Below are 21,237 nucleotides of genomic sequence, written 5' to 3' on the forward strand. Positions count from 1 at the left end.
ACAGAAGCTAGAAGATGAAATGTATCAAAAGGGATTGGAGATTGACATTCAGAAGAGTAGAGCAGATCGAATTGAAAAAGTAGAGAAGCAACTTCGGCTGGGTTTTGACGATCTTCGATCAACTTATCAGCGAATGGTAAAAGCTCAAGTAGGTTCTAGCTCGAGTAAGTCTGTCGAATTGAGGCAAGAGGTGGCGAGCCTCAAAAGAGTAGCCGGAGAGAGTCAAGAAGAGCTCAAGCAAAGCAGGCACCAAGTTAAGATTTTATCGAAGGAAATGATTCTTTAGAGCAGCGGTTACAAGAGAGTCAAGCCCAGAATGAGAAGTTGAAGGGGAAAATTTCAAGTTTAGAGACTGCATTACGACGATACCGAAGCGGGGAAGGTAGCTCGAGCCGTGGGGAGGTTGAAAGTTTGAAAAAACAAGTGAGTAAGCTTGAAGCCATGGTTCAAGATTTTCAGAGGCAAGCAAGTGAGCTATCGATAGTTCCTTATGAGGGGGATATACAGTGGCGTTTTCGATGGGAGCGAGCTCAGGCGAGAGTTAAGCAAAGAGAGGACTTTATTGCTTGTTACCTAGAACACGCGCGGGGAATAGCTCAATATTTGGTCATTCTATCTGAGGAAGCTGCTGATGTAACTGAAGAACTGGATCCAGAAGTTGAAGAAAATCAGAAGATTGTAGAGTTGCTAGCACATGTACAAGAAATAGGAGAGATGGTGCAGATTTATTTGTGATATGTTTCAACTTTGTAATTGAATGTCGTTTTAATATAAAGAGTTGTTCTAAGGAGTCGTTCCAGGATCAACACCCTGCATTTTGCATATGCATTTTTAATACATTTAATTTTTGCATCGCATTTTATTTATTCATAATCATATATTTCATATTCATTAATAAATATCAGCGATAACAAAATAACTCTGTGACAGAGTAATACTGGAAAATCCCAAGCATATCTACAGAACCAAGAAGAAAGTTATGGAAGACAAACTTGCCCAAATTGAGAAGGCTCAGTTGGAGTTACAAGATAATATCAAGAAAATGCAAGAGGATATGATGAATGCCCAAAAGGAGATGTTTGCTAAGTTTGCGAGTATGTTGGAAGGAAGAAATCCAGAACATGGGAAAAGCCCTATGCCAGAAGGTGTAACTGAGGACCCACTTCATCATCTAGGGTTAACCCCAGAACAATCTCAGAACGTTCAAATGACCCCTGTTCATGTCGGGAAGGTGCACATTAATCCAGTCGGTGCTTCTGTTAACGTACAGCCTGGATCTAGTTCATATCAGGAAGAACATCAATATCATCAAGTTCCGGACCTTGATGAAGAAGCCAAGAAGGACCAAAACAATCTGTTGGAAGAGAAATGGAAGCAGTTAGAAAGAGAGGTCAGAGCCATGAAGGAAGATACCAGTGTCTATGGATTTGACGCAAAAGAGTTAAGTCTAGTTCCTGATCTGGTCTTGCCTCCAAAGTTTAAAGTTCCTGACTTTGAAAAGTTTGATGGTACTAGGTGTCCCTCTGCGCATATCATGATGTTTTGTAGGAAGATGACCGGATACATAGGGGACGATCAATTGTTGATACACTGCTTTCAGGAAAGCTTAACTGGCTCGGCAATCCGATGGTATAACCAGCTGAGTAGAGCTAATATTAAATCGTGGAAAGACTTGGATAAGTCCTTTCTTGAGCAATACAAACATGTGAAAGATGTTAGGCCCAACAGGATGATGTTGTAAGGAATGGAAAAGAAGTCTAACGAGAGTTTTAGACAATATGCTCAAAGATGGAGAGATGTAGCAGTGCAAGTCCACCCACCATTGGAAGAGGAGGAAACAAATATGCTTTTTATCAACACCTTAAAGGCTCTTTTTTTCTCGCATCTTATCGGTAATCCTTATCGAAGTTTTGCTGATGTGGTTACAGCAGGAGAAATGATTGAAATGGCGATTAAGAGTGGAAAGCTCGAAGGAGGAGAGTCTAATAAGAGGCCACCAACGAGGAAAAAGGAAAGCGAAGTCAGTAATGTGAGGCAATACGATTCTAATAACATCACTGTTTCCAGTCCTCAAGGAGCAGGGTCGTCAACACAAAATGATAATAGACAAGGGGCAAGGGACCAGAGGAGAGAGAGGCCTCAATTTGACCCCATCCCGATGACTTATAAGGAATTATTTCAGATTTTGTATGATCGGCATGTGGTTTCGCCGTATCACGTGACACCAATGCAACCTCATTTTCCCAAATGGTATGATGCTAGTGCTCAGTGTGAGTACCATGCAGGGAACCCTGGGCATTCCATTGAGAATTGTACTACTTTTAAGAAGGTTGTCCAAGCTTTGAGAACGAGGAATGTCATCAACTTTGGTGACAGTGAGCAGCCAAATATAGCTCAGAATCCGTTGCCAAGCCATGCAGGGGCAGGAGGTAACGCGATTACTGAAGAGAAAGGAAAGATAATTGTAAGGAATGTTAGTGAGGTGGTATCACCCATGAGTTGGGTGTGGTGCCAGATGGTCAAGGTAGGATTGTTGAAGCCCAGTTTGACGGGTGAACAGTTTAACAGTGGAGAGGTATGTCTGTATCATAACAGTGAAGGACACAATATTCAGCAATGTCCTGACTTCCTATCTTTGGTACAAGACATGATGGACAATAAAGAAATTGAGTTCTTTAAAGAGATTGCTGAAGAAGAGGAAGCAGAAGTTTGCGCTTCAGAAGGATCGTCTAAAGGGGTATACAATGCCAGTTGTCCCCTAATTATTACTCCCAAAAATCGAGTTGCTGAGAAGGTAGCCCCGAAAGTGGTTATTACACCTCCATCTCCATTCCCATATCGGGATAATAAACAAGTGCCTTGGAGATATGATTGCCAGATGGGAGATGTAACAAAAGAGAATGAGGAAGTAGATGAGGTGGGACGCTTTACTAGAAGCGGTAGGTGTTATTCTCTTAATCCACCTAAAGAGTCTGAGAAGAAGGTTGCAGTTGATAAGGGGAAAAAAGTGGATGTGCAGATAGAAGAAGATAAGCCTGTTATCAATGAACCGGTAACCGAGAGTGAAGCGGTAGAATTTTTGAAATTTCTGAAACACAGTGAGTACAGTGTTGTGGAACAGTTACACAAGTTGCCTGCCCGTATTTCTGTTTTATCATTACTTTTGAGTTCAGAGGCCCATAGGAATGCTCTGTTAAAGGTTTTGAACCAGACTTTTGTTCCGAAAGAGTTGCCCATTGAAAAGTTGGATCGGTTAGTTTCCAATGTACAAGATGATAATTTTTTATCTTTTTCTGAGGATGAAATCCCTTCTGGGATGATGGGTAGTCAGAAGGCTTTGCACATTACAGTTAAATGTAAAGGGCATGTGTTGTCCCGGGTCTTGGTTGATAATGGTTCAGCTTTGAATGTGATGCCCTTAGTGACTCTAAAGAAGCTTCCATTAGATAGTACACTTATGAGAACCTGTCAAAGTGTGGTTCGAGCTTTCGATGGGACTAAAAGAGAAGTGTTGGGCAAGATGATGTTCCTCTGAATTGGTCAGCAACTTATGAAGTGGAATTTCTCGTAATGGACATTATACCACATACAATTGTTGTTGGGAAGGCCTTGGATTCATCAGGCCGGTGCAGTTCCGTCCACATTGCACCAGAGACTGAAATTTGTGATTGTTGGAAGGTTGGTATGTATTCATGCTGAAGAGGACATTATTGCTTCTGTTTCTACTACTGCTCTGTATATTGAAGTTGATGAGCAAGCCGTCGAGTGTTCTTTCAGATCGTTGGAGTTTGTCAATGCTACGTTCGTGGCCGAAGGTAGGAAGATACCAAAGCCTCGATTGTCAGACTGTACCAAGATGGGGCTCAAATTGACTCTTGGAAGAGGAGCGAAAGTTGGAAAGGGGTTAGGTCGACAGTTGCAAGGACCGGTAAATCCAATATGCCATGTTACTAAAAGATCGATTGGTTTGGGTACAGCCAACTCCGAGGGATAAGCTGAGGGGAATTAAGAGGGTCAGGAAATGAGAAAGGCCAGATTGGCTGGTGAAGACCTTAGCTGGGAACCCATGACCTTCCCGCCGTTGAGCAGCATTTTCATATCTGGGGGACATATGTTTCAAGGGAATTCAAGGAACACCGAGGTGATGGTTGAGAATGCCTTGGGAGATTTAGGCATTAATGTTATAACTGATGGTGAGTTGAGGAAATGAAGCTATGGGCATTTATCCTGCACCGCCGGCTTCGTGTTGAACATTGGACCGCGAAAGAACTGCCTGTAGTTTACAAATCTTTTACAGAGTAATGCACTGGAACTTTCTCCCTGTTGTTCATACCCTGGGGCAATAGGTGATTTTATGTAAAGGGTTAAGCTGTTTGTTTTTTCTTGCTTTCAATAAAAGATGCATTCTGTTAGTTCCAAATGGCAAATATTTTCCTATGCATTTCATTCATTCATTCTTTGTTGTATATGTATGTATTTATTTCTTTCTATTTATTATATGGGAAAAGATCCTCACATATGTATATATGTATATATCTTCTTTTTCATTATTTTTTCAGGAGCTCAGATATCATAATATGAATGCCAATGACTCTGACCTGGAGATGATTTCGAGAACCTATATGTCAAGGAGAAATCGAGGATTGTGATGATAATGAGGATGTGAACTACCTTCTGAATTGCTGAAAATGGTGGAGAATGAAGATAAGCAGATTCTGCCTCATAAAGAGTCTACAAGATTTTGAATTTGGGGACAGATGAGGATAAGAGGGAAGTAAAGATTGGTACCACTCTGTCAGTTGGAGTCGACATGATTTGATAGAATTGCTTCAAGAATACAGGATGTGTTTGCTTGGTCATACGAAGATATGCCAGGTTTGATACAGAGTTGGTTGTTCACAAACTGCCATAAGCCTGAATGTAAACCGGTACAATAAAACTGAGATGAAGAGACCCGAGATGCTGCTCAAGATTAAAGAGGAAGTGAAGAAACAATTTGATGCTGGATTTCTTAAAGTGGCTAATATCCTGAATGGGTGGCGAATATTTCCCAGTACCGAAGAAGGATGGGAAAGTTCGAATGTGTGTCGACTACAGGGATCTCAACCGAGCTAGTCCAAAAGATAATTTTCCTTTGCCACATATACACACGCTAGTGGATAATACTGCTGGAAATTCTTGTTCTCTTTTATGGATGGTTTCTCTCTGGCTATAATCAAATTAAGATGAACCCTGAAGATATGGAAAAACAACGTTCGTTACCATGTGGGGAACGTTTTGTTATAAGTATGCCGTTTTGATTGAAGAATGCTGGGGCAACATATCAAAGGGCCATGGACTTATTTCATGACATGATGCATAAAGATAGAAGTTTATGTCGATATGATTGTCAAAGCTAAGACAGAGGAAGAACATATCGGGAATTTGAAAAAACTCTTTAAAAGACTAAAAGATGCCAGCTAAACTCAACCCAATAAATTTACTTTTGGGTGACATATGGGAAGTTGTTGGGATTCATAGTAAGCCAAAAAGGAATGAAATATACCCCAGATAAAGTAAAGGCTATTCAGACTTGCCAGCCCCACAAACACAAAAAGAAGTCAGAGGATTTTTGGGGAGATTGAATTATATAGCTCGTTCACAGCTGACGGAAAAGTGTGATCCATATTCTGCCTTCTTCGCAAGAATAACTCAGGGAATGGAGTGAGGATTGTCAAAGAGCTTTGAAGCAGTGAAAGATATTGTCGAGCACTCCAGCACTCCAATCTTAGCGCCACCCATCTCATGCAAACCCTTGATTCTTTATTTGTTAGTTTATGAAAATTCAATGGGGTGTGTGCTGGGGCAACGTGACCAAACTGAGAAGAAAGAAAGGGTTATCTATTATCTCAGTAAGAAGTTCACTGAATGTGAGACAAGATACTCACCCATTGAAAAGTTGTGTTGCGCTTAGTATGGGCTACCCGAAGGCTTAGACAATATATGTTGTATCATACTACTTGGCTTATATCCAAGCTTGATCCCTTGAAATATTTAATGGGTGTGCCTGCATTATCTGGAAGATTAGCTCGTTGGCAGATCCTATTGTCCGAATTTGACATCCAGTATGTAAACCAGACTGCAATTAAAGGAAGTGCTATAGCGGAATTCATTGCAAGCAGGGCTTCGGAAGAATATGAGTCGTTGAGCTTTGATTTCCCAGATGAAGATTTAATGGCTATTTCGGTAGAAGAAGCAGTTGCATCTACTAGAAAATATTGGAAGTTGAACTTCGATGGTGCTTCAAATGCCTTGGGACATGGAATCGGGGCAATTTTGGTCTCACCAGAGGGAGAGCATTATCCTTTCACCAGTCGGCTAATTTTGATTGTAAAACAATGGCCGAGTATGAAGCTGTGTTCTGGGTCTTAGATCTGTCGTTGATTGCAAAGTAAAAATGCTTAAAGTATATGGAGATTCAGCTTTGGTAATATACCAACTCAGAGGAGAATGGAAGACAAAAGATCCCAAGCTTGTAGAATACCGTAAGTTGGTTATGGAGCTTGTTGAAGAATTTGAAGAAGTAACTTTCAATTACCTCCCCAAAGAAGAGAATCAAATGGCAGATGCCTTAGCCACACTGGCAGCATCGTTTAAGATGAACGAGCATTCAATATGATGCCCATTGAAATGAAGGCTTATGAGTATCCAGCCATTGTTTTAATATCGAAGAGGAAGAGATGGAAACCCTTGGTATTATGATATCTTGCAATATATAAGTATCAGAGTTATCCAGAACAGGCCACTGAGAATGATAAGAGAACCATTAGAAGAATGGCATCAGGATATGTGCTTGATGGTGAGACTCTATACAAGAAAAGTCTGGATCATGTCTTGTTAAGATGTGTGGACGCGAAAGAAGCCAAATTGATTCTTGAAGAAGTGCATGAGGGAATATGTGGTACCCATGCTAATGGGCATGCTATGGCTAGGCAGATTATGAGATTTGGGTATTATTGGTCAACTATGGAAACAGACTGTATCAATTATGCCCGAAAATGTCACAAGTGTCAGATTTATGGAGATAGGATACATACTCCTTCTCATCCATTGCATGTAATGACAGCGCCGTGGCCATTCTCAATGTGGGGCATGGATGTTATTGGACAAATTTCGCCCAAAGCTTCAAATGGTCATCGCTTCATTCTGGTAGCCATATATTATTTCACCAAGTGGGTAGAAGCAGTAGATAGTTTAAAATAAAGCATCATAATTCCACCACTTATCGCCCGAAGATGAACGGGACAGTAGAGGCGGCCAATAAGAACATCAAAAGGCTCATAGAGAAGATGACTGAGACCTATAAGGATTGGCATGAGAAGTTGCCATTTGCTATGTTTGCCTATCGAACTTCTGTACGAACGTCAACTGGGGCAACTCCATTTTCTCTGGTATATGGGATGGAAGTTGTCTTACCTGTTGAGGTGGAAATTCCTTCACTTCAGATTTTGTCAGAGGGAAAGCTCAATGAGGCAGAATGGGTCCAGGCTAGGTATGACCAGTTGAATTTGATTGAAGAAAAGAGATTGAAAGCTATTTGTCATGGTCAGATGTACCAAAAACGTATGATACGGGCACATGGTAAGAAAGTTCACCTTCGAGAATTCCATGAAGGAAATTTGGTGCTTAAAAGGATTTTGCCTATTCAGAAGGATTTCAGAGGAAAATGGATGCCCAATTGGGGATGACCTTATGTTGTCAAGAAAGCCTTTTCTGGGGGAGCTCTAGTCCTAACTGAAATGGACGGATCAGAATTACCATATCCAGTGAATTCTGACGTTGTTAAGAGATATTTTGCTTGAAGAAGAAATAAAAGAGAAAATGAGAAAATGAGAGAAAAAGAAAATGTTGAAAAAATGAAAAAAAAAGAAGAAAAAAAATGGAAAAGGGAAGAAAAAATGAAAAATGAAAAAGAGAAAAATGAAAAAAAGAGAAATAAAAGGAGGGTTCAAGATGAAAACCCAAAAATGGCGTCTTGGAACCAAAGGAGGTCTCAAGTTGAAAACCCGCAAAGGGCGACTTAAGTTGAATTTGAAATTCAGAATTCGCACATGGTGGAGGTTCTGAATCAATTTTGGAAGTGGAAAGAGCTCCTGATATGGATAGTAACAATGACAGTTGGTGATCAGGGATGAGACTAAAGATTAGTGAGTCTCAATTGAAATAACCAAGAGAAATTGAATGCACATGAGATTCAATACTGGTTTAGGGCATCCAATGATAGAGATCTGGGAGTTTATAAGCAGCTTCATACTCTTAAGTATCACAATTTTGGAGATCGTTTTGACAGAAGCTACACTCGAGATATTCTAACGGCGTGCCAGTTCAAAAGCATTTGCATTATTGATATTTGAAGACGCCTACTCTTTTGTTCTTTTATTTTCCAGTTAAAAGTTTGCCATGTAGTTACCTGAAAATTCTCGACATTTATAAATAAAGAGATGTATTTCCTTGTTCGTTTCCCTCTTGTAAACATCTTATTTTGAAAGGTTAAAACATATAGCTTAACTTGAAGTACATGATCATTTTGTATTATCTCTTTTGTTCTTTTATTGTTTCCAGTTAAAAGTTTGCCATGTAGTTACCTGAAAATTCTCGACATTTATATAAATAAAGAGATGTATTTCCTTGTTCGTTTCCCTCTTGTAAACATCTTATTTTGAAAGGTTAAAACATATAGCTTAACTTGAAGTACATGAGATCATTTTGTATTATTGTGCAAAAGGTTTTGGAAAATGTAGGTATTTTGAAGCTGATGATGGTTTTAACATGTAAGCTTGTGTGGTTACGGGAAAATGAAATCTTGAAGTTCGTAGAAAATTTCAGCCATTAAAAGATGACCCTAAGAGATTGTTGTTTGTCGAGAAGTTGGTCATGGATACTGGCGGGTTTCAAGAAAGAAAGGATCCAATGTCATGTTAAGGCGAGAGATATGGAATTGAGATTGTCAACTGGGGTGAACTGGTCAAACGTTCTGTGCCCAAGATGAAGCCGAGTTCCATCGAGATCAAAGGAGATAGAGTTCCTTCGAAGAAGAAAGTGCATCAAATTGCATATTTGCATACATTTAGGCATGAATAGGATCATGGCACTCATAATTGCATGATGACTTAAGCATTTGCAGGTTTCCCAATGATAGTTGAAGATTGAAGATATTGAAGCATCGAGAGGAAGATATTTGGTTTGGAGATTTTGAAAAGAATGATGTTTATACGAAAACTGAGCTAAAGCAGATTCACGTATCCAATGATTTCCAGACAAGTTTTCGCGATGGAGATGAATTTTCAAAAATTTTATCAAATTCTAAATTTTTTAATATAATATTTTCAAACATACATTAATGATTGATAATGTTTGATTTTCAGGTTGGACCTTCAAAACAGGTCAATCTTAAGCCTTCATGAAAGAGCAGTGAAGCAATTCAAACTTAAGCCTTCACGGAAGAGTAGTGAAGCAAATCATCTTAAGCCTTCACGGAAGAGTAGTGAAGCAAATTCGTTTGTTGAAGATTGAGTCCTATACTCTCTGAAGGAATAGGGAGAGGACAAATTCGTTGAAGATTGTTCGAGTTCTATACTCTCTGAAGGAATAGAGAGCGGACCTGTTTCATGAAGATTGTTCGAGTTCTATACTCTCTGAAGGAGTAGAGAGCGAACACGTTTTATGAAGATTGATCGAGTTCTATACTCCCTGAACGAATAGGGAGCGGACCTGTTTATTGAAGATTGTTCGAGTCCTATACTCTCTGAAGGAATAGAGAGCGGACCCGTTTTATGAAGATTGTTCGAGTCTTATACTCCCTGAAGGAATAGGGAGCAGACACGTTTGTTGAAGATTGTTTGAGTCTTATACTCCCTGAATAAATAGGGAGCAAACACGTTTGCCGAAGATTGTCCGAGTCTTATACTCCCTAAAAGAATAGGGAGTGGACCCATCATTTGAAGATATTTCAAGTCTCGTTTATCTAGGAGTAGCAGAGAAGCGGATTAACCTTTTGAAGTTCTCATGGCTGGACAAACTCGACCATCTATTGATCTTTGCTTTATTATCGTTGCACAACAATGAGCAAAGAGGGGTAACTGTAGATGCTCGTTTTGTCCGGGCTTATAGAATATTAAACAATTCGAATCGAGCCCAACATGATATCTAACCCAACTCGTGCTCAGTTGAATTATGCCAATAAGATAGGCAGTTTTGAGCAGAAAGGGGGAACGGTTTATAGAGAGTGGAGGGTCAGTTTTTAATGGGCAATTAACCACCAGAAACAGGGGGACAACACGGAAAAAAACAAAAAAAACATGGAGAACTAGAGAGATATATCAGTAGTTCATCACGATCACGAGAGGGGGGAGAGAGAACAAAAACAGGGATCACACAGCAAAGAAAAAAAAGAGGAATCAACAAAAAAACAGAGAGGATTTCATCAAGGAGGGAACACGAACAGAGAAAAATTTAGAATTGAGAGAGTCAGAGGGGATTTTTCACACTAGAAGCGAAGAAAACAACAATTAGGGACTACCAGCCGAAGACTCCATTAGTCATCAACAATTCCATATTGTAGAAGAATACAAAGAGAGACAATAGTGTATCCTCACAATTCCAAACCAGAGAAAACAATAAAATACAAGGAATTTTAAGGTATTCTGATTTTGCTTTCTTTTCGTTTTCTAGTTCTTCTTTGTGTGTGTTTGCATCATTTCAAAAATAGTAAAAGAAAGAAATCATCCATCAACGTTGTAAAAAAAAGTGGCTATTCTTAAAATCGACCACACAGTCGAATCAACAAGAAGTGACGAGCAGAATCATTCTTTCTCACTGTTACTTTTCTAAGACAGAAATCATAGCAAAGCAAGAGATTTCAAGAGATTTTCATTTTCCCCTTTCGTTTTATAGAGTTTCCATAAGTAACATGATGTAAAGGGAATGGTAGTGTTACCTTGGTTGTCAGGGTCGCATCGTCGGAGTTCTTGGCCAATCTTCGAGCTTGTTTTCTCTCTTTTGAGGCTTGGTTTAGAGTTCATCGAGAGAGAGAGGAGGAGGAACGTTGTTGTAAATGAAGGAGATGGGTGAGAGGTGTTGTTTGAGAATATGGGGGTTACGGCTGGAAAGAGGAAAGGAATTTAAGGTTTTTTTAAAACTTGAAATTACATGCATAATGGCTTAATGAAACGGCAGCGTTCAGTGGAGTTGGAGTGTCCATTTTGCGTGTAGGTATCCATTGTAGGGGCCATCCGAACTTTCAGAGTCTTGCGTTTTGATCCTTAAATCATGGTTTTAGAGTTTCTGATTGTGTCTCTATATTTTTCCCGTATTTAATTTAAGTCCCAAGTAGTAGTTTATTTAATTTTTTTTTGTTGTTTTAGACATTTGAACCTCATGTTGTTGCATGTGTTTCATTTTAATCCTAGAATTCACTTACTTTGATATTTTATTTGTTTGACGTGCTTCTTTTGAGGATTACAGTTTAGTCCTGCATACATTTGTGATTTTATTTTGATTTTAGTATATGAAATGTAATTATTAGTGTTCTATGACTTGAACTTTGTCTATTCTATGACTTTAGCCTTAAGAGTTATGTGTTTATTCATTTAGGTCATTATGTTGTTTCTTCATATTTTCATGATAACATGTAAATATTATGTATAATTTAATTACTAATGTTAAAATGGTCTGAATTTGTGTAGTATACTAAATTTTACATTTCTTCAAATTTAGTCACTACATTTATGTATATACTTTTTAAATTTTTAGTTTAGCATGTTATGTTTTTGTTTTTATATTTTGAGTCATATTTGTACATTGTATGTTAATAGGCATAGTTTATAATTTGTAATTAAAATATACGTATATAATTTTTTGTATGCTACGTTATATGATATTTTTAATGTTTTTTTAATTAATTTTTGCATGACATTATTTTGCATAATATGCATGATAACTCGACATATTACATAATTAGATTAAGGGTAATACCCTTTTAATTTAAAATTGTTGTAAGTGGGCAGTCATAACTGATTTGAGGTCCGCTTTTAATGATTTTAAAATAAAAGTGTATCCCGAAAGTGAAACTAAAAAATTGATTCGTCACCTAAAATTTGGGAACGAGAGAAAAAGAAATGTTCGTTTATTTAAATATATCGAGAAAATGTTGTTATATCTTTAAGATCTGGTCTCGATATTTGTAAATAATCGAACATTCTTTATCTTTCTAAAACGACTTGGTAATTTTAATTTAATTTGTTTGAGTGTTGTTTAATGTTTTTAAATTTATATCTTTGTTTTATGGGATCAAAAATCAAATTAAGTTTGAATTTGTAAAGTTCATTGCAAAAACGTTAATTAATCGACTAGATACCGATTTAGGGCGTTGTGGGGTGATAATCCTTCCCCACACGTAATCGACTCCCGAACTCGGATTTTGGTAACGCAGACTTCAATTTGTTGTTTTAATTAAAATTAATTTTTATTTAAAATGACAAAGCATTTTTGGGTGCCCAATCACACCCTAATCAAATATTGGTGGCGACTCTTTGAACCGTATTTTTCGATCGTAAAGGAAATCCAAAAATTTTTGAAACGAGAGGTCTTTTAAATCGCATTTGTTTTTAAATTAAAAAGAGATAATTAAGAATTAATGTGGTTTTCAAAATCTCACCTTTTTTCACTTTTTGAGAAAAAAATCGTTTCGACAATTATGATGCAAAAGAGAAAGCTGCATTATTGAATTTGAGCAACTAGTTTCCTCCTGTTCTGATAGCTGGCATGACAGCATTTACTGTAATTGTTTATTATAAGAATATGGGATATAGTAGTGGCCTCTACGTTATGTGATCAGTTTTCTGTAAACTGTTATTTCTTTCCCAACTGCATGATCATTTTCTTGATTTGTTTATAGAAATGCTTCTCACTATGTGGTTTCAATCATGTATTTCCCCGACACCTTCTGGTTATTGATGTTTGAAAAAAAATATTGCATATAAAGTGGTTTGAGACCCTTAGTTTTATTCAGTGTTACTATACAGTAATGACTTGGCACTACATTCTGTACAATTACTTTTACTTTATTTTAGAAAATAAGATAGGGTTTAGATTGCTGAGGCTAGTTGTCGCGACCGTCTTTCGGTTGGGCTCAAAATTGGGCTTCGACGTGAGTGAATTGGGTTAGAGTCGCCACCGATCATTTAAAAACAATTTTAGGTTGATCGGACACCATCTTATCTGATCTGCGTTTTACCAGAAATGTCGAGTTCGAGAGTTGGTTACGGTAAAGGAATGATTAGCACCCTTGAACCACCCTCTCGGTATCAATTAATTTATCGGTTGTTTTATTTGTGAAAATTTGAAATTTAAATTTAAAAGCATTCGATTTGAATTGTTTACCTTTGATCAGTTGGAATTCTTTTAAAAGAGTCGAAAGTGTTAGATAAAAAATATTAAATAAATTAAAAAAACATAAAAAATGAAAATAATAAATAATAAAAAAATAATAAATCACAAGGAAAAAATAAAAAATAAGAAATAAAAACAAATAAAAACAAATAAAACAAATAAAAAAATACTCAAACTTAACTATGAAATTATGGTCTATTATTAGAAGATTATAGTCCATTGAAAAGCATAATACCAGCATGATTTGACCAATTCCACTTGATCTAATACTTAACACATTATATGGGATAAGAAGATGATAATAAAATAAAGAAATAAATACCAACATGTAGACATATACCTTAAACACACAGTTTTCTCCAGAAAGAGACAATCAACACAATTGAACTCCATAACTCTACTTGCCACGTCATAGTCTACGCATTATCTTTTGTTTTTGTAAGCAACATCTATATCATTAGAACACTTGAATACAAAAACTTCCAAATCTCCATCAAACCATCCTTATCCAATCGAGTCGAGAAAACAGTCTTTAAAGATCCCACGTGGTTGGTTCATGCGCATAGGGCTTGTCATTTGTCATCATCCTCAAACCTCTTTCCTCTTTCCTCTTTCAATATATTTGATCGCGGATGATTCGGCTGGAAATGAAAACTCCTTTTGGATCGAGGAGGCTCCCGAGAAAGTGATGCTTCAGGTTGAAGAAGACAAGAGATGGATTCCCCGGTTGCCGGAAAAAGGCTCCGGCCGAGAGGTTAGTACCCTCTCTCCTTCTTGTTTCGAAATGAATCTCCTCGATATTTCTTTGAAAAACTCTGTATTCTTTTGTGTGTATTTTGCTCGTAATCTTCCTGGCCCCGTGTGAATTTGTGTCTAATTTATAGCAAAAAAGGGGGTCATATTTTTAGGAATCTAACTTCGTGCGAAATACTAACACAGTTGTTGTGTTTATTGGTGATGGGTTGTTGCCGAGGAAATCGTCGGATGGTTCAGGGTTTGATTGGGATGTGTGGCTGATCGAAGGGTCTTCAAGAACGGCGTTAATGACTAGGGTTAAGAAGAACAACCCCTAATTTGCACTGGGTTTCAAATCGGGTCGTGGGGATCCAGTGGTTCGCGGGTCCTGAACCCGGGTTACCCACTGTTTGGGTCTTGGATTTCTGATGTATTGGGTCACCCATTTTGGGTGAATTTAATTTGTATTTGGGCCTAGGACATGACCCTGTAAATAAATGGAAAAATATGTTAATATGTGTATATAATATAATTAAAGTATATAACACAATATGCATATATATATAATATAATATATTTACGTTATATACCCTAAACCATAGCACATTAACTATTAACATATTAATAGAAACCGGATGAAAACGTGTGTCTACACTAGTACATTGTATTTAACTTGAATTTTCCAATTTCTCATTTGATTTGGTTGATTGTTGTTTATTTGAAAATAAACTCGTATTTCATCTTTCCTGTTCTTATTCTATTTCCACTGCACCACACAATGTTCTGCTCATTTTATAATTTGTAACAAGTTTTATAAATTCTCAAACATTGTTGTCTTTTCAGAAGGATGTAGAGAAAATTTACAAAAAAGCTAAAAACCATTGAGCTGCAGAATAAAGAGAGTTCTATGTCATGTTGTCTTTGTAGTGGACTTTTGCATTCCTTCAAGATGCTAAAAATTGAAGCAGAAAGTGTTGAGCGTAAAGCCAGAAATGATGGGTTGCAACCAAGTCAAACAGATAAGGTTGAAAATCCTAAAATAAGTACAATCTAATAATTTTGTTGAGATTTTCGAAGCTCAATTTTGACAACCGAAAATATTGTCAAGAGGGGTTGAATTGGCTTTTATGAATTTTAAGGAGTAATGAGATTTAAAGGGATAGAAAATTGTTGACACAAGAATTTATAGTGGTTTGATTTTTCAATTAAGTCTATCTCCACTACCTTAGCTCCTTACTAAGGATTTTCTAACAAATTCACTAATTTGTTCTTTCTTTTTACAAGATAAAGAGATAACCTTTACACTTCCTAGTTTTTCAATCGCTAAACTAGAACCAATCTTTTTTTACAAAAGAAAAGAAATGTAAACAAGAGAACCTATACAAGGTAGGGTGTTTACAAGATTAAAGCTCACAAGAATAAAAATATTTATAAGATAAAGTAAAATTGGAATGAACAAACTCTTCTCTTGTGTTTGATTGCTTGGATAGGTGTTATAACCCTTCTTCAAGTGTCTTGAACTTGTAATTATATGTTGGAATGAGTTTGTGGCCGTTTTTAGCCATTGGGAGTGATTTGGAGTCATTGGGATGTTTTCTCCGCAAAATAAACTGTCAGTATAGAGGGTATCGGTACAATTATAGGGAGTATCGGTACTATCTTTGTTATTTTTAAATACAACTAGCCGTTACTAGCCGTTGGGCTTGACGGTATCGATACTAAGCCTATGGTACCGATACTACTATGTAAAGTAGTATCGGTACCCCTTTGAGTATAGGTACCCTTTTGAATATCGGTACCATTTTTGCATTATGAAATTTGAGCAATGCTGGTAATATCGATACCACCTAGTGAGTATTGATACTTCCCTTATCTTTGGTATCTGTACCATATGAACAATATCGATACTGTTCATGAGGTATCGATGCTGTATGAACAGTATCGGTAATTCTTGTCTAGAAAAACATTTTGTGTTTAATTCCAAGTTAAATGGACTTTGAATTATTTTTGAAAACTTTGAATAAATTCAATTCAAGTCCAAAAACATTTTGTCATAAATTATTATATCAAAACACACTTCAACAAATTTTGATTAAAGGGTTATAGTAGTTGTGTATAATTTTTATATTCCTTTTTGACAGTTTGTTTACAAAAGTTAACTTGTTTCAGTGATTGCTCAGTCGTCAACGTAGCTTTGCTTTTATATATTTGGACCATTTTTATGTGTTATAAACATCATCAGTTTACTGTGATCTAGTGTAGATCTGATCTTTGCCACCCTAGCAATGCTGTCATTTGATTCTAAAGAGCACTTTGCATGCCCTTTTGAAGGGTTACATGTTACTAATCTCATTCTGATTTTGAGCAAGTTGGTTTCTTCTGTTTGAATTTATGCCAGCATTTACAGTAGTTTATAATTCTAACTATTGTAAGTATGTTAAATATAGTGCCGGCCTTCTACATCATCTTAACACTTGTTTTTAAAACTGTTATTGCCTTACCAACTTAATTGTCAGTTTCTTGATTTCCCTAGGAGACTTTCTCCCTATGTGGTTCGATCTTATCATTCCCTTTGCTAGCATACTCGATCCTTTCAAGAAGCATTTTGAAGCTCCGAGCTATATAGTCTGATCTGCATGAAGGAACTTGATGGGTCCAAATCTCCAGAACACCTTGTAATTTGTATGCCTTATCAATTTTGTACATGTTTGTGAAAATAATAACTATGGTTCGAAATTTGTTAATATTACTTGTTTATCATTTAGTCCTAGTATGTTTAGCCTGCTTGCAATTTTGAAAAGTTTTTAATTTGGTACCAAATTTGCTCTAATCGATCAAATGTAATACTTCAACCAAGACTCGAAGAACCAAAATCATCTATTACACGTAATATCAAGCATTCAAATATGAAGGTTTTGAGCACAGGCAGAGAAACACAAAACATTACATATTTTGTTACATATATCAACCGAGAAAAAGTATAAGCAATGGCTATTGGGAATTTATCATCTTCCACAGGCTATCACAAGCATCAAAAGCAGTCATTTTTGATGGGTCAAATTCAAACTTCTTGACCACCTTTTTATCTCTATCTACTATATCTGTGATAAATTTAAATCAAGGAGAATCTCATAAAGCAAATAAAAACGACTTTGAATATGGAAAAAAACTGATAATTGGCAAATGAAACAAGATGAAGGGAAAAAATAATATTTTATCGGAAGGATACGGCCTGAGATTTTGGATTGGTCGTCCAAGTCTGGAATAATATTAGTTACAGAGGCATACATTGAAAGCTTTCTCCTGCAATATCAAAGAACAATGATTCATTTCTGAACTCTGGACACTCAACAAAAGACAACTTGGGAAAGCATAGTAGCCATGACAACACTTTTTTGGGATGAGAAAAATATTAGGATCGATAGTTCAGCTCATCAAATGGAGACTAAAACTTAATGACTCGTTAAGGAGAGACTTAGATCTTAGTAGGGTTTTTTATATAAACTTTGCTTCCCTTTCATGTCCCTTTAATTAAGGACCAGTCCTATTTCATAAAAGAGAAAATCTATTCTTAAAAGGAAAATAAATCAATTAAAATAAAACCATAATCAAGAATTAAGAAAAGAGAACACATTGAGTGGAGCCAGTGGTAAAAGGGAATATTGTGCTCCTTTAAGATATAGGGTTCAGGTAGCTGCATTAAACAAAAAAATCTAATAAAATTCAAAAGAGATAACCTTTTAATAATTCAAACTATAAAAGAAACCACTCCTCAAACAAACATCACCAATCCCATTTGCATCAATCCAGGCTGGATCATTTTAAGGAAAAACACCCATTGTACCTAAGTCCGTAAACGAATAAAACGTTCTGCGAACCATTCGTGAATCGTTCGGTAAGAAGTACGTTTATGTTTGTTTATTTATTAAATGAACGAACATAAACGAGATTTTATGTTCGTTTAATTAAATGAACGAACACGAACCAAGTTTTTGTTTGTTCATTTACGTCCGGTAATCCGTTCGTTCATTTATGTCCATGTATGTTTGTTCATTTATCTCTGTGTATGTTCGTTTGTCCGTTTATTTATATTTAGCCCAATCTCCATACCCATTTAAAATATTAAGATCCAATCATTAATATTTTAAAACCCAAATAATTTTAAACTAAAATCAATTAAAGAAAATATAAACCATGCCCATTTAAAACCCAAATAATTTTAACTTTGAAGTTATAGGTTATATTAATGAGTAATGAATTTTATCTGGTTATTGTTGTTGTTGTTTACATTCGTTTACGTTCATTTATTGTGTTCGATTATGTTCATTTGTTATGTTTGTGCAGCTTCGTTTATGTTCGTTTATTGTGTTCATTTATGTCCGTTTACATTCGTTCGTTTACTTCCGTTCGTTTATGTTTGTTCATTTGTGTTCGTTTATCATTTAAATGAACGAACAAGAACGAACACGAACAAACTACATTCCTTAACGAACGAATACGAACAATAAATTTTGTGCTCGCTTATTGTCGTGTTCATTCATTTGTTCGATTAAAGATAAACGAACGAACGTTTGATTCCTTTACGGGCCTAACTATACCCACCAAGAAGCATATACATGGAAATCAATGTTCAGAAATTCAAGTCAAGATCTTTCTCTTATTTTTCTAAGAGACACATTCATGCAAAGAACAGTTAACAGTATAAGAACAACCAAACATGAATTGGTACAGAAATAGGAGTTCCTGAACTTACTGGTCTTTGAGCTTGTCTTGGTCACAATTCCTTAGCTTTTTCTTCTGTTCTTCGATCGAACCCCTCTGGCGTTCCAGCTCCATTATCTCATTGCAAATAGACGTGTTCTTATAAAAGAAGATTTAAGAGATAAATAAATCAAACACCATAAAACCAAAGCCTTACAAATCATCTATAGAAAAAACGACCACAAATGCATTTACTTATCTAAACTCCTCCTTAAGTTGACGTTCTTTTTCAAATTCCTCTTGGAATTCCTTCTGCAGATAATCCATTTCAGCACAATCGACGACCTCAGACTTTGCCTGCTCTGTTTTCTTCTTGCAAGCTTCGATCTTTTCTTCATATTCTGCATTTCAAAAAATAAAAAGAAGAAAAAGATCTTCATTCTTTTCCTCTTAATTTCTGCGGGAACGAAGATTAGTAGAAAAGGAAAGAGACCTTGAAGCAATCGATAAACCTCTTTGGAATCAGAGTCGCAATGCGAGCGGAGATCGGTAAAGTGCTGTAAACACTGTGTTGCGTTGGTAATGTCCTTTCTGTCCTTCAACACCGCCACCAGATCTTCACTATAAGATATCAGCTTCTCCACATCAATCATTCTCGTGGATTCCCCCATTTTTTTTTAGGGTTTCCTTTTCTTCAACTTCGAGCGCCAAACAGAGAGACAAATTAAGGCAAGCGTTTTAGAAAAGAAAAAAAAGGAAAGACCTTTGGAACAAGAAATTGAAATGGGGTCAACATCGATCTTTCAAATTATTTGGGTAAATTACAGAGGAGGTCAATTTTGTTTGGATTTCTTCTGGTTTTGACTCTTTAACTTTTAATTATATACTGTAATAATTTATTTTATCATTAATTACAATTTCTTCACTAAGTAGTTAACTCTAATTATATATATATATATGATGTTGCATATTAAAAGTGATTAATTTTTAATTTAATTCTTAAATTGTATATAAAATATCAATTTAAATTTTCTTAAAATTTCCTTTTAACCCTAATTATTATTTTTATTTAATTTTCACCTCTCAAACAACTTTAATAACTCTTTCAATCGTTCCTTAGCTCACGTTATCGTCATTCACTACTGACGTCGCTTTAACCACCTTCTTCGTCCAATGATAATACCAGAAGCTCTGTTGTCTTTCTTTTTTCCCCCTCTACGATTTAACTTTCTTGATCTCGAATAAAAAAAATTATGCCACCATGTTTATGAAAATGGAACATGACCGTATTAAGGATAAATGATTTGATTACTATTTTACGTAATAATTATTTTCGCATATGACTTTTAATGAAGATGCAACTAACTGACGAAAAAATTAAAATTAATTATATATTATCTTAAGCTACATATATAAGTTTGAATGATTCTTTTGCTAGCCTAAATCATCTTATTAATAAATTATTTGATTAAACTTTGAACAAAAAGAAAAATTTTGATTGATTAATGGGCCGTTAAAAATTATTTATTCAAGGAATAGTAATTTTATTGCTCAACCTATTTTGTCTATCCCTCTTCCAGCTGAAGGTGGGAGGGCTAGATTAGTGTGACGCCTCGAGAACCATGGTCGTTTACTGTCCGGAGTTCTTATAACTTCCTCATTCATTTGGATCATCATCGCGCCAGCCTTGATGACAGAGATCGGGTGTTTTATCAGTTGTTGTGCTCTCAATCTCTCCCGGAGAAGATAAAGATTTTTGTTTGGAGAGCTTTTCGCAACCTCTCCCTAGCTATGCTAATCTTAATCAGAAGCATGTGGCTTTGGTTCCGACTTGCTTCCGCTGTGGTGGGTCACTGTAAACTGTTTTGCACTATCTCGGGATTGTAATCTGTTGACTTCGGTTTGGGAGTTATTTGAATGGTCTCATCTCCTCAACATGGCAGTTCCGGATTTCAGAGAATGGCTCCTAGTAATGTTTGCTCAACTTTCCCAGACTGGTATTCCACGATTGTTCGTTCTACTGTGGACTTTGTGGGGGGCTCGTAACCATCATTTTCATCAGGGAACAGTGACTTATGACGTTGAAATTCAGGGTTTTGTCATACAGGAGATATTTGTTTCGTGCACACCTCGGGACGTGGTGACATTCCCTGTCGTTCGATTGTGGAAGCCTCCTCCCCAAGGAGAGATAAAGGTGAATTTTGACGGCTCGTTTCTCCTCGAACTGGGTCGTGGAGGGGTTAGGTGTGTGCTCCGAGATTCTGGAGGTTAGTTTGTGGGTGCATGTACTCGGCTGCTTTTCCATGCCATGGATGCTTTTCACGTTGAGTCTGTGGCTTGCTTGGAGGGTTTGAAATTGGCTGCGGCTTATGG

At 36.5% G+C, this 21,237-nt stretch overlaps 1 protein-coding gene and 2 long non-coding RNA genes across 5 annotated transcripts; 2 read left to right on the plus strand and 1 right to left on the minus strand.

The window, feature by feature from the left end:
- The first annotated feature begins 1,692 nt into the window (after positions 1-1,692).
- LOC120146030 lies at positions 1,693-17,280 on the plus strand. Its single transcript, XR_005518174.1, has 6 exons — positions 1,693-1,705; positions 2,500-2,503; positions 5,730-5,743; positions 7,213-7,224; positions 7,590-7,591; positions 17,093-17,280. It is a non-coding gene; the product is annotated as an uncharacterized LOC120146030 (long non-coding RNA).
- Positions 13,912-14,685, plus strand: LOC120146029. Its single transcript, XR_005518173.1, has 2 exons — positions 13,912-14,182; positions 14,368-14,685. It is a non-coding gene; the product is annotated as an uncharacterized LOC120146029 (long non-coding RNA).
- On the minus strand, positions 17,012-19,599 carry LOC120146028 (kinetochore protein SPC24 homolog). 3 transcript variants are annotated; one of them, XM_039159698.1, is made up of 6 exons: positions 19,358-19,599; positions 19,124-19,265; positions 18,917-19,018; positions 17,393-17,466; positions 17,121-17,264; positions 17,012-17,050 (listed from the first exon to the last, which is right to left on the minus strand). In XM_039159698.1, the coding sequence occupies exons 1-5, from the start codon at positions 19,533-19,535 to the stop codon at positions 17,155-17,157; spliced, it is 606 nt and encodes a 201-aa protein (XP_039015629.1). In that variant the 5' UTR covers positions 19,536-19,599; the 3' UTR covers positions 17,012-17,050; positions 17,121-17,154. The 3 variants fall into 3 exon arrangements, with proteins under 3 accessions (XP_039015629.1, XP_039015630.1, XP_039015628.1); XM_039159699.1 differs by lacking the exon at positions 17,012-17,050 and having other exon boundaries at positions 17,064-17,258; XM_039159697.1 differs by lacking the exon at positions 17,012-17,050 and having other exon boundaries at positions 17,065-17,264.
- Positions 19,600-21,237: the final 1,638 nt, after the last annotated feature.

This window comes from Hibiscus syriacus, unplaced genomic scaffold (genome assembly GCF_006381635.1).
Source record: "Hibiscus syriacus cultivar Baekdansim isolate YM2019G1 unplaced genomic scaffold, ASM638163v2 tig00110895_pilon, whole genome shotgun sequence".
NCBI lineage: Eukaryota > Viridiplantae > Streptophyta > Magnoliopsida > Malvales > Malvaceae > Hibiscus > Hibiscus syriacus.